General features: G+C 41.8%; 1 protein-coding gene and 1 long non-coding RNA gene across 16 annotated transcripts in view; one reads left to right on the top strand and one right to left on the bottom strand.

Moving 5' to 3' along the window:
- TENM2 (teneurin transmembrane protein 2) overlaps nucleotides 1–19,355 on the top strand; it is a 1,331,635-nt gene that overhangs the window by 504,063 nt on the left and 808,217 nt on the right. Inside the window, exon 1 of one of the 15 annotated variants that reach the window (XM_077327173.1) lies at nucleotides 11,573–12,162. The exons of 11 other annotated variants lie outside the window; for them this stretch is intronic. In XM_077327173.1, the coding sequence (XP_077183288.1) occupies nucleotides 12,117–12,162 (46 nt within the window). In that variant the 5' untranslated portion in view covers nucleotides 11,573–12,116. Of the gene's footprint in view, nucleotides 1–11,572; nucleotides 12,163–12,328; nucleotides 12,633–19,355 lie in introns of those variants that run through there. 3 more of the 15 variants (XM_077327171.1, XM_077327175.1, XM_077327174.1) reach the window with 3 other exon arrangements.
- LOC143832570 (uncharacterized) lies at nucleotides 8,127–12,383 on the bottom strand. Its single transcript, XR_013229318.1, has 3 exons — nucleotides 12,321–12,383; nucleotides 8,566–8,607; nucleotides 8,127–8,248 (listed from the first exon to the last, which is right to left on the bottom strand). It is a non-coding gene; the product is annotated as an uncharacterized LOC143832570 (long non-coding RNA).

Raw genomic sequence — 19,355 nt, 5'->3', positions numbered from 1 at the left:
GAATGATAAACTTATGTCATATGATTTTGGAAATGATTGTAGGACACTTTCACACACACTCAATCGACTTTCAGTGCACTTTGCAACTGGATTTTGCTGTATGAAATGGTAAAATCCACTTGCAAACCATTGCTGAAGTGGATTGAAATGACATAATTTAACATATGTAAAAGTGTCCTGTAGATAGATGGTTGACAAATATGTTGGTTGTATCCAAGGACTCCCTTTCACAAACAAGGAATTTTCTTTCAATGGAGGAAGCTTTTACATTTAGGGGGAAGGAGTTCTTGGTCTCCTCTGTCATTGGCATTCAGGCCAGATGGTATTCAGCAAAAAGTTTCTTCAATGCATCATCATTATATTATTATATCTTTAACTGCTCCTGCGGAGCGGATTAAATAAAGACCTAAGGGCTTTGGGGAGGCTTTAGGGCGGGCTCTGTCTCTGATAAAAACTATTTAAGGGCAAATCAGGAGCTGCAAAGCGGCTACGAGTGCCACTCTTGCCCCAAGCGTGCCTCCCCATCGGCCGTTTGCCACAGCCTCGCCCGCCAGGGGACTCCTTCCCATCACCCTCGGGAAAGGAGCAGGGATGCTGCGGTGAAGACGTGGCGTCCCTGCTCCTTTCCCACCACCCCCCAACACCACACTACCGGGTAAGTCCTACTACCCCCCCTCCATTCCCAGCCCCCTTCCCGCCCTGCAGCTGCTGCCGCAGACACAAACACCCCCCACGCACACACTACCGCGCCCAGCTGCCACCCGCTAACCCACCCACGCCCTCCCCAGACCCCTTCCTGACCAGCCACACACTCCGACACCCACCTGCCGCCAGCCAACCCCCCCAACCCTCTCCAGACTACTTCCCGACCCGCCGCCGCTTCCCCACGCAAGAAAACCCACCCAGCCACACACTCAGACACCCACCCGCCACGCGCTAACCCCCCAAACCCTCCCCAGACCCCTGCCCAACCTCCCGCTGCTTCCCAACACAAAACAACCCACCCCACCACACACTCCGGCCGCCCGCTCACCCTCCCACCCTCCCCAGACCCCTTCCCGACCCCCCACAACGCCCCGAAAACCATCCGCCGCCTCTACCCCAGCCCCTGTCCCCGCACTTCTGACCCCCACACCAACTCACCTTTCCCCCGGCCGCTCCACGCTCACGTTCTGCCGGTCCTCCTGCTCCCTGTCCCTCTCTTCCCTTTGCCCTGCTAGCAACGCCGCCAGCCAGTGTGGTTTGCGCGCCGGCCGGCAGGCCACTCGAATGAACCAGGCATGCGCAGACTTACGCACATGCCTGGTTGCTCAGCCCGATGCCCCGCCCCCGCCCCCCAGCTGCAGCACGCATGCCCAGACTCCCGAGCATGCGTGCTTCCCTTCCCCGTCGCCCGCACCACCCGACCTCCACGCCACGCCGCTTACCCGCCTGTCCCCACCAGCTGCCCAGCAAGCTTACAGGTACGGGGGCCTGGACCTATGCCCGCACTCTGCCCATTTTTAGAAATGGACTTTTTTTCTAGTCTAATAATAAAATATCTACTCCTATGCCAAACACATATGTAGCAAAACCAGGCCACAAAAGATTTCTATGTACTCAGATAATCTCTATGTTGGCAAAAAAAAAAAAAAAAAAAAACATCTTAAGAAAAATCCAACCCTGAAATATAGGGTTGTCAGCTCAGTGCTGCCACCTGGAGAGGCATGATGACATTATTGGTGTCATAACCCTAGATTTCTGGGTGAATCCTAGAGCAGCGCATCAGCACTTCCAGTACATGCTGGTTCTGTTGGCAAAAACCTGAATGGCCCTACCCGCCCATGCCCTGTTGAGCAGGAACAGTGAATGGGATTCAGGGCTAGCTGCCCTAGCTGAATAGCATGAGGAGGATTAAATAGGTTCCAGGAGCACAGATTTTCAAAAGCAGTTGAGTTTGTAGGCTATGGGTTGGTCTAGGCAATAAAGAGATCATGGGTACATTTCTGTTCCAACAACTTAAATTTTGCATCTTGTTCACATATAAGTGAGGCTTCTTGTCCTCCATTATTTGGGAACCCTACCTTCTATTTCACTTAAAAATGGTTTGTAGCTTTGTAGGTAATTTGTTAGTAAGTTTAATTTTGGTACTATATGGGTGTTTAGCTTGGGGGTTGGTTTTGCATTTTATTCTAAACCATGTTTATATCCGTTTGCATTTTATATAACTTCATATTGTCTAAAATTCAGTGAGCTGTAGATCTGTTAATAAATGAAAATGAAGAGAGTTCTAATTCAAAACCATCTACAAGAATGGTGACTATTTAGTGATCTATGACTGTGGTTCTCTTTTTCTTCTACACATTCCTTTAAGAGCTTGCAGTGATTTATTTGGTAAGAAACCTCTGTGGCCCCAAGGGGGAAAATAAGGGGAGGGGTACGTGATCCTTTAATGCCATGCAGTGCAGATTAATTTTAACAACAATCAACACACCTAGCAGAGACTTCTACCCCGCATATGCACATAGTCTTGTTAGATACAATCTCAATTAAGTTCTGCTGGATCAGAACCTAGTTCTGTTGTATAAGACCAGTAGTCCATCTAGTTCAGTATCAACAGCGAGTTGCCCTGGAAGGTCAATATACAGGGCATTGAGGCTAAGGACTTTCCCTGATGTTGCATCTTAGCACCAGCATCCAGAGGTTTTGGATGTGGTTCTTTTCAGTCACCATGGCTCAAAGTCAATGATCAGTGGTTACCACAACTGCCAATGGAAATGAATTCCACAATTTAATTATTCAATAAGAAACTAAATCCATCCCGAATTTATTTTTATCAACTCCATTAGGTGCTCCTGAATTCTAGAAAAGGGAAGATTAGCCAGTTCAGGCCTATGAACATCGTAGGAAAGGAGATTGGAAGGAGGTGTAATGGTATGGTCCGGTGCTGGTATCATATTGCAGCAACTTTCACAATTCTTTCAAATAACCAAAGCCAAGGGAGGAGACAAAATACAAAATTGTTTCAGTCCAAGGTTCAGGATTCCAGAGGTCAGGCAAGCATGATATTCCAAGTCCAAGAAGTCAAAGCTTTCAGGATTCGAGCAAAAAGTGTCAGCCTATAGTTTATATTGCATCCACATCTCTCAACATCCCTGAAGAGATTTTATAGTTAAACAGCAGCTGCTCAGACTGGATCCTGCAACAATTCTTTAGCAGCAGGTAGATGCCATTTAGCCATAAGGTAAACACTTCTCCTTTTAGCCTGCAGCGCTGCTCTAAGCCTGCACCTTTGCCTCTAACAGTGAAGGGGTGAAAAACAGGCAGCTGGCTTTCATCTGCTGGATCAGAGCTGGGGAACTGGAGGCAACTCTGCAACTCTTGGCAGGCTTGCACTACCTCCTCTTGTTTGTCTGCGTCTGCTACCTCTGATCTGGCTAAGCTGGCCCTTTCCTCCTCTGAGGCGTCCTCAACATTGCTGAGACCTGGTCAATGCATGATAGGAGAGTTGAGGTGGGATTTCTTTCCCAAATTGTTCCCTAATCACAGCACTTGTTCTAATGATAAACTGATCACTAAATTAATAATAAATATTCCAGGAGCAACAGAATGTTGTGAGCTGTTCAAAATCTGTTAAGTAAAGGAGGGGAGAGAGATGAACTGGCCTACTAACCCCCTGAGAGTTAATATAATTTGAGAAGTAAAAATTTGGGGAATGGGCAATGTAACCTCCCTGTACAATCCTGATGAACCCCCAACTTATTGGTTTCTTAAGCATTTCCAGTTGTAAAAAATAAGGCTTTTTTTTATTGCAGTTCTAGTATTTGTGACAAGCTGTTTCTTCTACTGAAACATTTATTTTCTTTCTTCTTTCAATGCACTATTTCACTTTGATTTACTTTTCAATACAAAAGTCTAAATAAACAACTTGGTGATGTTTTCTTATTATTTCTATATATTTTTAAAAGCTTAACTTTGCTTGAGATACAAAGCCTCAGCCTCTTTGTTTTTGATATAGACATACATATGTTTCAGAGAACAGAGAACATTACTAAAAAGCGTTAATATTCAAAGTGATGTACATTTCTTGTCTATATTGTCATCTATTTAGTTAACAGTTAAAAATACATTATGTAATATGTGATGAACCTGGCTTAAAGATACTAGAGAAAGTAGGTTATTATGGCTCCTTTTACTGGCTGAATTGTCTTGTTCTAAGGAACAAGCTGGGGATTCTGGGATTTCCCATCTGCAGGGGAAGAATTAGGTTTAAATCACTGAATCTGTACTTCATGGCATTTACCTGGGGCCATGTATTTTGCATAGTCAGATGGTTAAATCTGGCTTTCAAGTATGCAGCCAGGGCTCAGTATCTATCTATTACTGTGAATAAATGACACTTCTTACACTGTCATAAGCAGTCAGTACTCCACTTGAATAATAATAATGAGATGTCATGCTGTTGGGCCTTGCAAAGGTACATTTTGCCCAACAAATCTGGTTCATTGGCCAGAACTGAGGTTGAGTAATTTGGAGAAACACATGCTATGTGCCAGTGTTAACACTAGCAAATCTTCCTGTACTCTTGCCAAATAGCATGCTTGATAAGCCTGCCCCCCCCATGCTAAATTTTGGGAGGTTGTGTCATAGCATCAGGCTGTAGAAAGACTATAGAAATTAAAGTGCTGTGGCTTGTAAGAAAATAAAGGAGAGACACAGGAGGTCTTTCTCTTAAGTATTAGGCTTGCCTTATAATTGGCTTTGCTAAGGTGATGGGAGAGAAAGCTTTGATTAGTTGTTTCCCTAGAGCTAAGGAAACTTATACAAGTCTAGAGCTTGAAACCAATTATTTACTTTTCCGTGGAAAATGTCATTATTAGTAAATTTTGCTCTGTAATAGTTATTCTAATGTGCCGTGGTATGATTTTTTGCATGTCTCAGTAATGATGTTGGAGAAATTTTAACTGAAAGCACATTTAAAGAAGGAAAAATAACCTGCACATCTCACATAACTAATCCCACAATCTCTTTATATCAGATTATGTTCTTCTTCCTCACAAAAGTAATTTACTTATTTCTTTAATTTTTAAATTAAAATATTAGCATCTCTCTTTTCTACCCAATTTAGGGCCTCAAGATGGTGAATGGCTGAAAATACCTTATCAACTATAAAAGCACTTTTATTTTATTTATTTCAACATCCACTTGCAGCCAATTTATGGTTTTCTCCATATGGTTTTCAAGGCAGATATTCAGAGGTGGTTTTCCATTGCCTGCCTCTGGCTTCTTTGATGGTTTCCCTTCCAAATATTGACCAAGACCAGCCCCTGCATAGGTTCTTATGCAGTACGTGTAGCCTGTGCCATCCAGGTCAGAGCTTGAAAACAATGCAGATATGCAAAATAATAAATAAAACAAATAATTAAAACAAATAAGAAATACCAAATGAAACAAACACTAGTATTTGAGGCTCTGTCCAGGTGCTTCATGGTTCACAGAAATCCCAAAGAAACAATATACTATTAGGCTTAGAACCTTACATAAATAGCAGATCCACTGGATCTCAAACATACAAACAACTAACCTTAGCCAGACCTCAAGATAAGACACACAGCTAAAACTACACATCTCACACTCTAATTGCTGGTTACAAATCAAGAAATAATTAATCAGGCTATCTCAAACATTGAGATGAGCCAAGCCATCTTGCACCTGGCATCTAGTGAGGAGAGATGGATATGAACTGAACCATGATGCAGAATTCATGACAAATTTTGCTCTGTTCATAGTCTGGGAACAGAACTCAGTCTATTCTCAAAGACTTCCATGAACATTTAAAACAATTTGTGGGGTTCATGCCAGTTCCTGGCCAGAGCAGAAAGTAGGAATTTAAAAGGACTCTGAATCCCTTTAAGTACCTGCTTTCTGCTCCAGCAGAAAGCTGTAAAACCAGTTGAGAGGCTGGTGCTCCCTGCTGCTAGTTGTCTCAGGCTTTCTAGTGCAGTCCCTTTAAAGATAAAACTGTTCTGTGTCTTGCAGCAATTTAAAGGGGCTTTCTTTGGCAGGCAGCCTCAGGGCCCACTGCCTAATAAAGTTCCTTTAAACAGCTAAGCCACATGAAGAATACTTGACAGGCACTCAACTATTTGAAGTGGCTTTCTTGAGTTCAGCTCTAAGCCATTTAAATGAACAGATGAGAGCCCCCTGCCACTCAGCTGTTTGGTTTAAATGGTTCAGAGCAATTTAAACCCCCAGCTTTCTGTTCCCCATGGAAAGTGCAGGGGGTCATGAACCCATACAAATCAACTCAGTTTGTGACCTAGCCTTCCAAAAAATGTGGTTTGTGCCCAACTCTAGTGAGAGAAAACAAATCAGTCTTCCTAGATAAGAGCTACTGATAAGGATGAGAGAGAAGTATATTCTAAGAAGCTGCCTAACAGCTGTCCCCTAACACAACTCAGGATAACTAAAAGCCAAGCACCAGAATGTAATAAAAATGGAGTTAATAAAGCTATACAAAACACCGGGACCCTTTCTGCACCCCTCTGCACCCGCAGCACCTAACCCAGCTGCTGCCAGATGTTTGGGCCAGGGAAGGTTAGAATCGCAGGGAAGGGGCCACACATGCCATTTAGTCCAACCCCCTGCTCAACTCAGGATTAGCATCCTAAAGCATCCAAGAAAAGTGTGTATCCAACCTTTGTTTGAAGACTGCCAGTGAGGGGGAGCTCACCACCTCCTTAGGCAGCCTATTCCACTGGTGAACTACTCTGACTGTTAATTTCCCCCCCCCCTCCCTCCCTGATATCTAACCTATAGTTGCCTTCCTGGGTCCATACAAGGGAGCATTTTCCGTGCTGGACCCAGTCCACCCCGGGGTTGTGACTACAGATAAGGCAGATTGGGCAGTGAGGTTCTACTGCACTGCGGGGTGATGAGCACCCATTTTAATTTTTAAGAATGGGGTACTGTGTTACAATAACCCTTCTGGCTTCCCCATCAATGCTGCTAATAGAGAGTTTCCTCCCCCACCCCCAACAGAAGCATTTGGAAGGAATTTTGAGCTACAGCAGGAAGACATGTCTGTAATCTGTGTCCTGTCCTCCGTGGCCACTGGCAGGGAATGAGAGGGTAGGATTGCCAAAGCCAGGTTGAGATTTGGTGGTGGAGCCTGGGAGGACAAGGAAATCAGTGGGGTATAATGCCACAGAGTCAACCCACCAAAGTTCCTTTTTATTTCCAGGGGAGATGATCTCTACAGTATGGAGATGAGCTGTAATTTGGGGGGGGGGGGGTTTCCATCTGGAGGCCAGCATTCCAATTCTCTACTGATGTAAATCCATCAGTAGATATTACCACTGGAAAGTCTTTAGTCCCCAACAAGGTGCCCATGGGCACCATGGTGCCTTCTAACACATTTCCTGGTACCTACCAAGGCACAAGTGAAAAAATGTAAAAGAATATGTTCATATTGAAAGGCATTCCTCTAAGCAGGGTTTGTACCTGCTATGTTGAAGACTTGCTATCAGAATTGCTGTTGTTTTGTTAGGCTACGCCTCCTGCAGCAGCTGTTTTGTATCTGTACTGACTACTCTGTGCTGCAAAACCAGAGGTGCCTGCAGGGTCAGAAAGATTGGAGACTTACAGCTGCACAGTTGCATTTGTATGGAGAGCCAGTGGTTATTAGGACACAATACAGATCTTTCATTTGATCAATAAACCTCCTTGAACTCCTTCCTCACTTTCCGGCTGTTAAGACGAGAGTGAGTGAATAAAATACCATTAGATATTTCTAGGAAGTAGACGCTAGAGACAAATGCCTTTTGGTGTGGCTAATAGTAATTGCAAGCTCACTAATTGTTTCGATACTTTGGATTACTATCTTAATCCATACACAAGAAAAGATGTCAGAAATTTACCAATTTTTGTTTCATTGTATTCTACTTCAATCTACTAGCCACATGTGCAATCTGCGTATAGCTGAATCTGTGGATTGGGGCCACACAGAGGTCAAAGAGATCTTTTGCACACTTGGGGGGATATGCAGAAATATCTGAAAAGTTTTTTAAAATACACAGGGGAATCTCCTTTAAAGTTAAGCAGAATTCTCTGAATTTGCACAGAGAATAGTCTTTCCTTACCTGTTAAATGGAATGGAACAGCTGTGGTGTTGGAGCAGCTCTTCAAGGTGGGTGGGTTGGGTGGGCTGGGCTAGCAAAGTGGGGGGAGATTTGATTTTCAGCATGGTCCCATCTGTGGATACTTAAATCTGGAGATTGAAGGCATCAATGTACAAGACAGGTATTTCTACAAACTTGAGAAAAGCCCTAGGCTAGCAGAAAAATCAGAATTCTTTAAAAAATACATTTTTGGGTTAACCCAGCAGAAGGTGGTGGAAAAACCTTTTCAGGGCTCTTCTCTCTCCCCCCCCCCCATTTCACCAGCAGCTATCATGCAATTTCTGTGCCTGCTCCAGATGCAGCAGTGGCTGCTGGATGACATAATGACTTTCAACTCTCCCAGTGACAGCCTCTGTGCATCTTTTGCAATTAGGCTGGCCTCAGCAGTGGCCTTCACACAACTCACCTGAGCAACTTGCTGCTGCTCTGCTTCTTTCACCTGGCCAGACTTTTCCCAGGAAGAGATTGCCAGGGAGGGACAGACGGAGGGAGGGAAAGCTGAGAGTCAGTCCAGTGAGGAGGCTCGAGAATGTTAGACTAGGGCAGAGTCTGCATTTACTTTGTTTATTCCATTGTCAATCCTGTTGAATTCAGATTGCTTTGAACTTGGGTCTTCCTCTTCCCCCCCCCTCCCCATTGAAACAGGAAAGTCTTCTGCACGTGGTTAGGGAGGCTCAGAAGAGGGGGGGAAGGCAAATGGAGACTCTTTCTTTGTTTTCTTGAAGGGGGGGAGAGGATCCAAGAAGTCAGAGGAGGGAGGAAAAAATCCTTTCTTTTCTTGAGGGGGGGGGGGGTAGGAACGAAGAAGGCACAAAAAAAAATCCAAGGCCAACAGAAGTTGAGAGAACTTAGGGGCTTCTCCTTTGAGGCAGGCTTGTCACATGACTACTTGTAGCCAATCACAGGTCCTCTACCACGGAGGAGAGCCCAGATTCAAAACAATGCGATTTTCTGAATATATTCAGGATTAGCAGCAGTCTGAGATATCCCACAATAAAGGTAAGGTCACTCCGGATCAATCCTTCTTGCTGCAGAAGGAAAATTTAAATCGCCCAAAATCCAAACAGAAATCGCATTCTGTGTAGAGGGCAGGGACTGAATTGGTCTGGGGTTGGAATAAAAGCTCCGTGCAGTTTACACCTAGTATCAGGGAGATCCAGGTTGAAAGCCCTAATCTGCCATGAAAACTTGCTAGAATGATGACTCTGGGCCAGTTGCTCTCTCAGCATAATCTATCTATTTCACAGGATAAAAATAGATGATAACAATATAAACTGCTTTCAATCACAATTGGGAAGAAAAGTGAGATATAAGTAAAATATACTTATACTGAGCCTCTGGGGAGGGCGGTATATAAATATAATAAATAAATAAAATAAATACAGCTGAAAACTGGGAGGGGCAGGCTGAAAATGGTTGGCTGGTAAGTGATAATGGGAGATAAAAGCAGGGAAATGGCAGAGGATATGGGGCTGCCCAAAGGAGAGACAGAGGAAATAGTAGAAGAGCCTACATTAACCCAGGCCATCATTATCCTTATTCCACACATATTGGATAATGCACTTTCAATGCATTTTAGAAAATCCAGCTGCAAAAGCACATTGAAAGTGCATTATCCAGCATGTGTGGAATTAGTGCTTCTTGTCAGGTAATGTTGTTTACTCTTACTGAGTTAAAATCACCAGCTTCTAGTATGATTTTACAGCCATTGGTTTTAGGTTATGGGTTAATTTTCCTATATTGGTCCGGATTAGCTCAGGACTTTCTGAAGGACAAAAAGACCCATCTGTCTGAATGAACTGAATGGCTGGCGGCACCAAATGCCACTGCTGAATTTGTCGTTCTCACAGAATCAGAGTTGGAAGGGTCATCTAGTCCAATCCCTTGCAGAATGTAGGAAATTCACAATTACCTGTGACCCCAATTCCATGTCCAGATGATGCCGCCCCCCCAAAAAAAACAGAATCCCTGGTCAGTCTGGTCTGGAGGAAATTCACCTGACCCCAAAGTGGTGATCAGCATTTCCCTGAGCATTCAAGAAAGAGACAAACACAACCCCTTCTGCCCACCCATTTACAGTCTGCCTAAATTGACAGAATAAGTTATGTTGGAGAGCTTTTGTTATTTATTTTTTATGTATTAAGTATAGTTTCACAAGGTCTTCCTGAATATTATATTAATTGTCTTGAGTTTGGGAAAGGTAATGAATAAGCTTATTTTAAATCCCACCTAAATCAATATGAATGCGTGATACATCCAGTAATGATTTCACCTTGTGCAACAGCAACTTGGCCTGTGATTGTCATTGGCTTCAATCCCACCTAAAATTTGCACAACTAGAAGAACTGTCATTGATGGAAATGTTACTTCCCTGCATCTCCCTCTCACTGAATCAAAAATGCCCCCCATTAATGATCCTGATGGATGGGGGGGGCTGAGAAATAGCCTGGGAGAGGAGGAAATTCTTAAGAATCATCCTCAGCCTTGGGAGGAGGAAACTGGTGACACCCCCGCCACACACACACATTCGGCCACTTGTGGAAATTTTAGGTGGGATCCAACATATTCGTAGCACCAGTTTGACTGCAGGGAGACAGCTGAGGCTTCTCTGGGTCAAGCTGTGCATCTCTGAATGCCTTTGCTCTAAAGTCCAGTAATTAAGGGGAAAGACATGTTCAACCCAGACAGAGGAAATCAATCTTATTTCTTTGGGAGCAAAGTTGATGGTACAAAAACTGAAATCCTATTTCTAGTTCTGAAATTGCCATTTCAATATCTCCTTCTAAAACCTGCTGTTAATGGCTGATTGATATGGCATATTGTTAGGCCATGCTCACACCCACCCACACCCCTCCCCACTCCATTTATCCCAGTGTAAAAATAAGAGTGTGAACAGAGGGGAATGTCTATCATACCTTTCTTCCAAAGCACAGATTCAGCAGTGTTAATGTGTTTTTGCTACAGTGCAAATTCAATTAGCAGCATTAAGCATTTGTTTCAGGCTTTTGTTTACCAGTGGCAGTTTGTCAGTAGTTATAAGTAGAGTTCCATCTGCCAGTTAAAACCGCACTGTAAATTGCGGTGGAAATTAGCAGCTCACTTTGAGCGAGAGAGAGATGGGGAGGCAATCCACAGGCATACGTGAAGTCAATGGCAGATAAATGCATTCGAGGAAGGAATTCTTCCCCGTCCCTCCCTCCCAAAGGCATGTGTCTCTCTGCCCAGGAAAATGCCAATGAGGTGAAAGCCGCACACATGGTGACTGCCTCTCGCTCCCTTTTCAAACCTGCGAGCCCTAACAATGTGCTGCCACATGTGAGCGAGCCAGGATGGCATGCCCAGCGAGAGGTAAACAGACGACACGGGCTGCCTTCGCCTTATCCCGCTGAAACCCCTCCCCCCCTCGCCCCTTCCCTGAAAGTCCTCGGTGTTGCTTGGCGGCTGCTCGCTTCGCCTCGGCTCTGCCTTTCGCCCATTGTTCTCTCCCCTCTTCTCCTCCTGCCTTTGATGCACAGACGTTGTCACATTCCATTGACTCGCCCCTCTTCTTCGGTTCTTACGCTCCCGCCTAGCGGTGCTTTAAGCCAGAGCTGCCGCCTGCCTCTCCGGCGTGTGCCTCTGTGTGCGTGTGCGTGTGCGGGGAGGTTGTGTGTGTGTGTTTTTTTTTCCCCAGTCATCTGTGAAGCTCAGTTTGATCGAGCGCTCCTTTCCTGCCTTTTCACTCTCGCCAAAGATTAATAGGCGGCGTCACATCGCTCCCCCGCGACTGCCTCCCTCCCCCCCTCAAGAGGGACTTTAAAAAGGGGACAATAACGGCCAAAAAAAAAGAAGGAAAGAAAAGAAACTAATCACTTTGCACAGCAACGTTTGCTTGCGGGAGGGGCGGGGGGGGGGAGAGGACGAGACTTAAAGCGGCGCGGACCCACGAGCGGGAGGCGAGGATCCGGAAGGCTAGAGATGCTTCATCCCGCTCACAAGGGAAGGAAGGCTTCCAGCGAGGCAGGTAAGAAGGGGCTGGGGCGGAAGGGCGCCTTGGCGGAGGCGCTTCATCGGAGATGCAGGTTTTAATCCTCTCGCTCCCCCCCCCCCGCCGCCCGGGGAGAGGGTCGTCAGTGGCGGTCAGCGGGGCTTGTGGTGCCTTTTGTTTGCCGCCCGAAGTACCTGTAGTCCTGCTGATGACCTGGGCGCGTGCGACAGACTCGAGTGCAAATGGGCTGGTGGGAAGAAGCGGGCACTGGCGAGCGGTGGTGGGGTGTTTTCCTTCCTTCCTTCCCTCCCCCCCCCCCTTCTCCGTGTGGGCTGAATAGGGACGCTGCGCGGGCGAACGCAGGACTTTGCAAGAAGGTGAACAGCCGACGTTTGAAGGCGAAGCGGGAGGTAGGCGGGCAAGCTCCGGCGGGGCTATTGCAGCCTTGCAGGTAGCCGGCGAGCGTGCTGCGGTTGGTTGCCCAATCGAGCTGAAGTGCTTCCCCGGTACGGATTTGGTCTCTGTAGCGGTTGCACGAGCGGTTCGGGTTAAGGGGGGAGATTGCGAGGGCAGCATCCCTGGGAAAGGGGAAGAGCCCTTCAGAAGTTCTGGGCAGCCCAAGAGCTGCCCTGTTTTGCAACAAATGGCTACTCAGCGGTCCCGTCCTCGTGGAACAGGGGTTCACCAGGCCACACAAACAGCACCCAGGCGCAGCAAGGCAGTATTAGAAGAGCGGATTGATGGCAGCTGTCAAGCGGAGTGAACTCTGCAAGTGCCGTGTGGACCAGCGCACCTGGGTTCTAATGAAGGGCTTCCTGTGGAACACAGAGAGGCTAATTACCAGGCAGCAAGGCTGAACTCTGGATTGGAGAAGGCTCAGTGCAGTTAGGGAGCCTGGCATGGCTCTGGCTTTTGTGCCTAGGCCTTTCCTTTTTTCTTCTTCTTCAGAGAGAGAAGTATACCATACACAAAAGGGAAAAGTAATTTCACAATTAAATTTGAGCAACCACATGCAGCTTAATTGTTTGTTTGTTTGTTTTTTAGTTCACGGCTACCAAGATGTTTAGCAGCTTGGGAGTCCTTGTTTAAAGGTCTCATCTGTGTTTTTGTTTTGCATCTGTGTTTTGCATATATATATATATATATATAGTGTGTGTGTGTGAGACACTCACATACAATAAGTGAAAGGATGGTTCAGCTTGATAAGAGATCAGTAGAATTATGTAAGCAGTAGACGCATTCTGGATTTTTTGCTTGTTTCTCACTCTCTCCACCCTGTAAAATGTGCCCGTCCTTTACAATAAAATACTAAAGAATAGGAGGATGAAAAATTAAATTCAATTGTATTTATTGTTTAGGGAGTAAATTAAACTATTCCTGAAAGGAAAGGTCTTAAAAAGTTATGTAGCATAGTGTGTCCCTGTGGAAAGAAGTCTTAATGGAAGATATATAATAAAATTACATGCTACAAGCCAAAATTAATATTTTAACAAAATCTATGCCATTATGCGTGCATGTGCTGATTATCCTATTCTGCTGACACAGAACCACACACAATCATAAATTGTGTTATCAGAACAATATGAACTACAATGTTTTTGCATGTAGATTTCCCAAGGTATATGATTCCCCATGAATGTATAGAGATGCAACTGAATGCTTCCTTTATATGATGGTCTCGTGTATGAAGTCTGGTGTTGGAAATGAATGAAGGGGGGGGGATTGATACATAGAATTGGTAAAACTCACACGTCTAGAATATAGCACTTTGGCAAATATTAAAACTTCTATGTAGTTTACTGCACTTTAAAATGGAAAGCCATGCAATAAAGCAGGAACAATTTTTCTTTTTTATGTATAGCATTTTGACAGATGCCACTTTTATTTTACATCTGCATAACATTGTGTCAGATCAGACACAACGGATTAACCAAAAAGGTGACAGTACCTTTGGCGAACAGGAAATATTACAGAATTGGTGTTTCTTTTATCTTGTAGGACCCAATCTTTTAAATTCATGCTTTTTAATAATGTCACTGTAGTGCTGATGTATTTGTTCTTTTAAATAAATAGTTCACATTCAGTATCACATTAAAAGATCTAGGAGGTCAAATGATTCTAAGAGTGTTAGTTTAAACCCTATGGCAATAGTAAAGCCTCTGTTTCCTAACCAAATCTTAGTTCATTCATAGCTCTCCCTTTTCTGCTGTCTCCTCCCCCATCCTTTTTTGGCAGATGCTAACTTGCTTCTCAACATTAACAGTGTGATTAATATGAATTGAAGCATTTTACAGATAATCCAGTAGATGCTGCTGTAGAGCAAAGGAAACATCATTTTATTTGTTGGGGGAGGAATCAAGAGAAAGCACTGTGCAATAAGAATATAAATGCTCCAGGAAAAAAAATTATTAAACATTGCTGATCCTGTGTATGTAGGCTGCTGATTGAAGAGTAATGTGAGATCATTACATTTTCGTACCATTCTATAGGGTGTTATTAAAGCTGAAGCCACACTTACTGGAATTATCACAGTTCTGCTAGGCACATAGCACGTCTGCTATTTTAAATTGTAAAATCAGTTTACTGTACATTACTATGCAGAACATTTCATCACTGAATACTAAAGCCCTTTAACATGCAAATTTTCGAAGAGGAAGAGCTGAAATGGCGCACTATTAAAAGAATAATGCCCAGATTCATTATAAAAATGTGTACTGGTTGCCAATACACAGTAAAACATGAAAAAATTAAAGAAAACTGCATCCTCTAAATTAATAGGATAGAAATTTACAAATGGTTGTCTTCTGATGGATATTAAATGCTAAATATAGTCGTCTGTAAAATAACCGAAATTGCAGGTTTGTAAGGATCAATTTCTAGGATATTTAAAAAAAAACATACTGTAGATTGGCGTTTAAACAGGTATAAGAATGAAGAATGCTGGCAGAGGGCTAATCTATGTATGGTAGAGAACAAATTTGTGCTTTGCATACTGTGGCATTATAAGCTGCAACTCCTGTGCTTGTAATCAGTGAAAACATGACAAAGCAGACCCAAAGGAACAGAGTTTTAGAATACAGTCACTTACTGATGCAATTTCAGGCAACCACTGACCTCTATCTGTGGGAATATTTATTTTTGGCAGTGATCACCAAACGGTCAGATTTCACATTCAAAATAGTACAGGATGATTTAAAATATAGAACAGGTATTGGACATTAGAGTCTAATAATTGCTTACTTTTCTAAAATGAGTCTTGTGATTCTTATCTCTGCATAATTAAAGACTTCCTAGAATGTATTAGTTCTAAAATCCTTGGATGAATAAGTTAATTGTAGATATCTTTAATGTTGTCTTAGCAGTGAACATTTACAAAACACTTTGTTTTCTTCTATTGCACTGAACTTTAACAAAAAAATCCTTCCCTCTCTCCTCCCAAGCATTGGCTAGAACATGAGCAAATTGGTTGGGCTGATGACTGTTAAACTTACAGCTTGCAGTTTTAGCTTTATAAAAGTTTTTAACTTTAGTGTACTTTTCAGGTGAATGGCTGTAGGAAACAAGTTTAAATCTGAGAAGTTCCTATTAGTAATGTATTTAGTTTCCAAGATGACAGTAGGGATGTTTGCATTAAATTGGGTCTGTATTCCAATGAAATTTTTCTCAGGTGTGGTTCTATACAAGTGGAACAAGAAAAGATACATTAAATGTGTTAAAAGCACACAACAGATGTGTTTTAAGTATTAGAAACTGTTTTATGTATTTCAGTTTCTAATGTTTTAATTCCAAAAGTGCACATCATTCATTACTTGACATACCAGTTTGTGGGTAAGTGTCAGGGAGAGAAGGAATGGTGTAAAATATTGGCATGATAAAATGCCAGATGTTTGCTGTATTTATGTGGTTTTGTTCTTAAATGCACAAATGTAGCCTAGCACTGAATAGATTATACATATAACATACAGGTTCAACTAGTTTAAAATACTTCAATAGCTATCATTCATGGTTTAAATATATAGCAATTTCTTCGTGAAATAGTTTCAGAAAGATGATGAGATAGCTCTAGTGTAGCAGCTGTTGAGGATTCATATTCAAGTTTAAATATCTTGTACTGAGTGTAATAATTACTGTTTAGAAGATGTGAATTATTGATTTTATGTGATTAAAAAAGAATTTGTCCATAGTCTTGCACTGAACCTATTCTTTTTTTATTAGACTTGTGCAGGAAAACTTTCCATGGTTTCTATCCTGCATATATTTATATAGGATATTTTAAAATGCATTTATGTTTGACATGGCAGAATTCTTAACACCAAAGCTTTTAAAGACAGATTTCAAAAGCAGTTCTTGGGGGATTTTGTGCTTAGAATTTTTTGCTCAGATTTTAGGTGCTCCATCATTTGAAAGTTTGTATTTTGATATCCAAATGTCTCTGAAATAATTGAGATCTGAAGTTATTCATTAGGGTTCAGCTAATATTTCAGGCTGTACTGCACCCGATAAACTTTTTTTTTTCAAGCATATCATAGCTGTTCACAATTTATGCAAAATTTACATCCTGTACTACATTGATTCACATGATGTAAAATTCTAAAATAACCTGATGCAAAGGTAAGTATTACAAAATCCAAAGGCAAGCCTTTCAGGGTACTCACATTAGTCTCAAACTGTTGCTTATGTGATATAGAAAATTCCTAAAAATAGGTTTGTTGTTTGTTTGTGGCTCTAATGTTTTTATCAGTCTTAGGCAATGCTTATGTAACTTTTCAAAGCATTGGAATGGAAATTTATTAATGAGAATGCTGGTTTTCAAAATGTGTGTTGAGCTGAAAATGTACATCAACAGAATTTATGTTATAATTGTTTAAATATACATTTAATATACATTAAATATACAGCTGCCTTTTAGCTGAACATCTTTATTTAAGTAATTGTGGCATATTTTATTTATTTCTTATTTAATACCAGTGATTTCATCTGATTTCTATGCTACCCAATTTTCTACTTCCATTATAGAGATGCAGTAGACTCCCTTACTGATGTCTCTCGCTGTTTTTCTGTGGTCTAGAACTGATGTCCCAATGTGAGGCCTTTGCCCCGGATGACAGCAAGGCATCACTGCAGAAACTGATATGAGATGTTAACTTCCTTAACAAGCGCTGATAATCAGCTTTTACATATATATCCTCCAATCTTTTTATAGCTTGATGAAAGCTTTAATATGTGATGAGATTCTTAAAGATACGAAATGTCAAGAAAGCACTGATACAAGTTAAAGAAACAGCTGTATTCCTGTTAATTAGTACAATGGTTAGCTTCCTTTTGGTAAAATTTAGACATTCACGGTCTATATATTACCCATAAGAAATATGTTCCATTGTTTTCAATATGGAAAAGAAATCTTTTAAATTTTACATTGATTCCACATATTTAGAAACTTTCGTGTTGTGCGTGTTTACATCATGTGCATGGCTAGGTCTTGATCCTAATAGTCATGCTTATACAGAGATGTGTACATATCTATATATATAATCATACATGTCTCTAGAGGTCAGTAGAATGTAAGGAATGGACAGTAATTCCATTCTCTTCAATGGGGCCTAGAAAGTCCGTATACCAATTATCACTACCTTTGAAAAGATAAATATGTTGCAAATGAAACTGAAGTGAAATAATTAATCAGAGTTAACAGAGAGCCAAATGAAAAAGAATCATGTATATCTTGTTGCAGAAATGAATTTAATCTATTTGTTTTAGTCAGCTGCTTGATAAATACTCATTTATGTAGAGAGAACTTTGCAGAAATGTAAGCTGTAATTATATTATAGTTCATTATCCTTGACACCTTTCTTCTGAAAAGGCTTCTAGAATGAATAGAATACCAATTTAGGATTAGACCATTTTTGTTACTAAGAACATCCCAGAATAATATTCGAAAATATTATTGATTCATCTAATGGTCTATGAATAGTATAAATCCTTATTCTTTTTTATGTACACAGCAATTCTTTGAGGCAGGCTGGACTGTGACTTGCCACAGAGATCTGAACTTCAGTCGGCAATCTGTACGTGTAATAAGTATGGCATCTATAAACTTCTGATAAATTTGGCCATAATTGGATAACATCTCATTGATGGCCATGTTTGAAATCCAAAACCAAGGGAGTCATCATTTGTTTTAGAGAAATTTATTTAATCAAAATTCATATAGTGGCATGTTTTACGATGTGATAAGGGTCGGGAAATGCTTTTCAGTGTTCCACGATCTTATATTAGTGGACGTTATGATGTGACTGATCACCATCAGAATCAAGCCATGCAGATATTGTTTGAAAACTGTTATCTACCAAATAGACAAACATAGAACCTAGATTATGTTGATATAATTATAAGGAAGTATTAAGAATTAGTGAAGTACATATGATTTTTTTTACTAACTATTGTCCTAATATTTCCTTCTAAAAATAAAATTGGCCAAGGGAATACCTGTGAGTAAGTCTTGCAGTCCCACATGGCCATTATCAGTTACGGTATCTCTGAAGCCAGATATTAGAATGAGAGCTCTGCATGTACTGTTTAGTGGAATAAAGTGCTGAACAAACCTGTGAGGAATTAAGCACTTTCAGCTTCCACTATTTTCAAGAAAATACTTCACAGAATATGACCCTTATTGGCCTGCAAACAGTTAATCAATAACAGAATATACTAGTACCAAAACCTACAGCAATGATTCAGGCCATTTTTGGCTGACAGTGCCACATCATTTAATCTGCAACAATGCTATTCATTGGAATTTTCCTAGTCAAGAGCCGATATGAGAACCCTTATTTCTTTTCCAAATGTAGCCCATGACAGCATCCACACACATAGTGTACACAGCTGCAAGACAATAACTGCCACCATCTTTGTAAAGAAGGTTTAGAGGTGCAGTTTTCATTCTCAATTTTCCTAGTGGTCCATCTGATGCTTTCAATCTGTAGCAGGCAAAATTAAATTAGACTGTAGTACATTATATATTTTTCTTTCTCATCTACTTCCGTTTAACTTAAAATACTTAGGAGCACATAGACAATGTGCACATATAAACAGTAACTAAATAATGGTCATTTAGGCAAAGTCTGGCAAAATGTACCTCATATGCATACTGGAAGAGTGTACATCATATGAGCGTGTAGTGTTTTTTCATGTGTGGTAAAATGTGCTCAAAATATGTGCACATAAGCATTCAG

The sequence above is a fragment of the Paroedura picta genome, chromosome 3 (assembly GCF_049243985.1).
Source record: "Paroedura picta isolate Pp20150507F chromosome 3, Ppicta_v3.0, whole genome shotgun sequence".
Classification (NCBI taxonomy): domain Eukaryota; kingdom Metazoa; phylum Chordata; class Lepidosauria; order Squamata; family Gekkonidae; genus Paroedura; species Paroedura picta.
The sequence above is the reverse complement of the archived record's forward strand: the minus strand, read 5'-3'. Positions and strand labels throughout refer to the sequence as shown.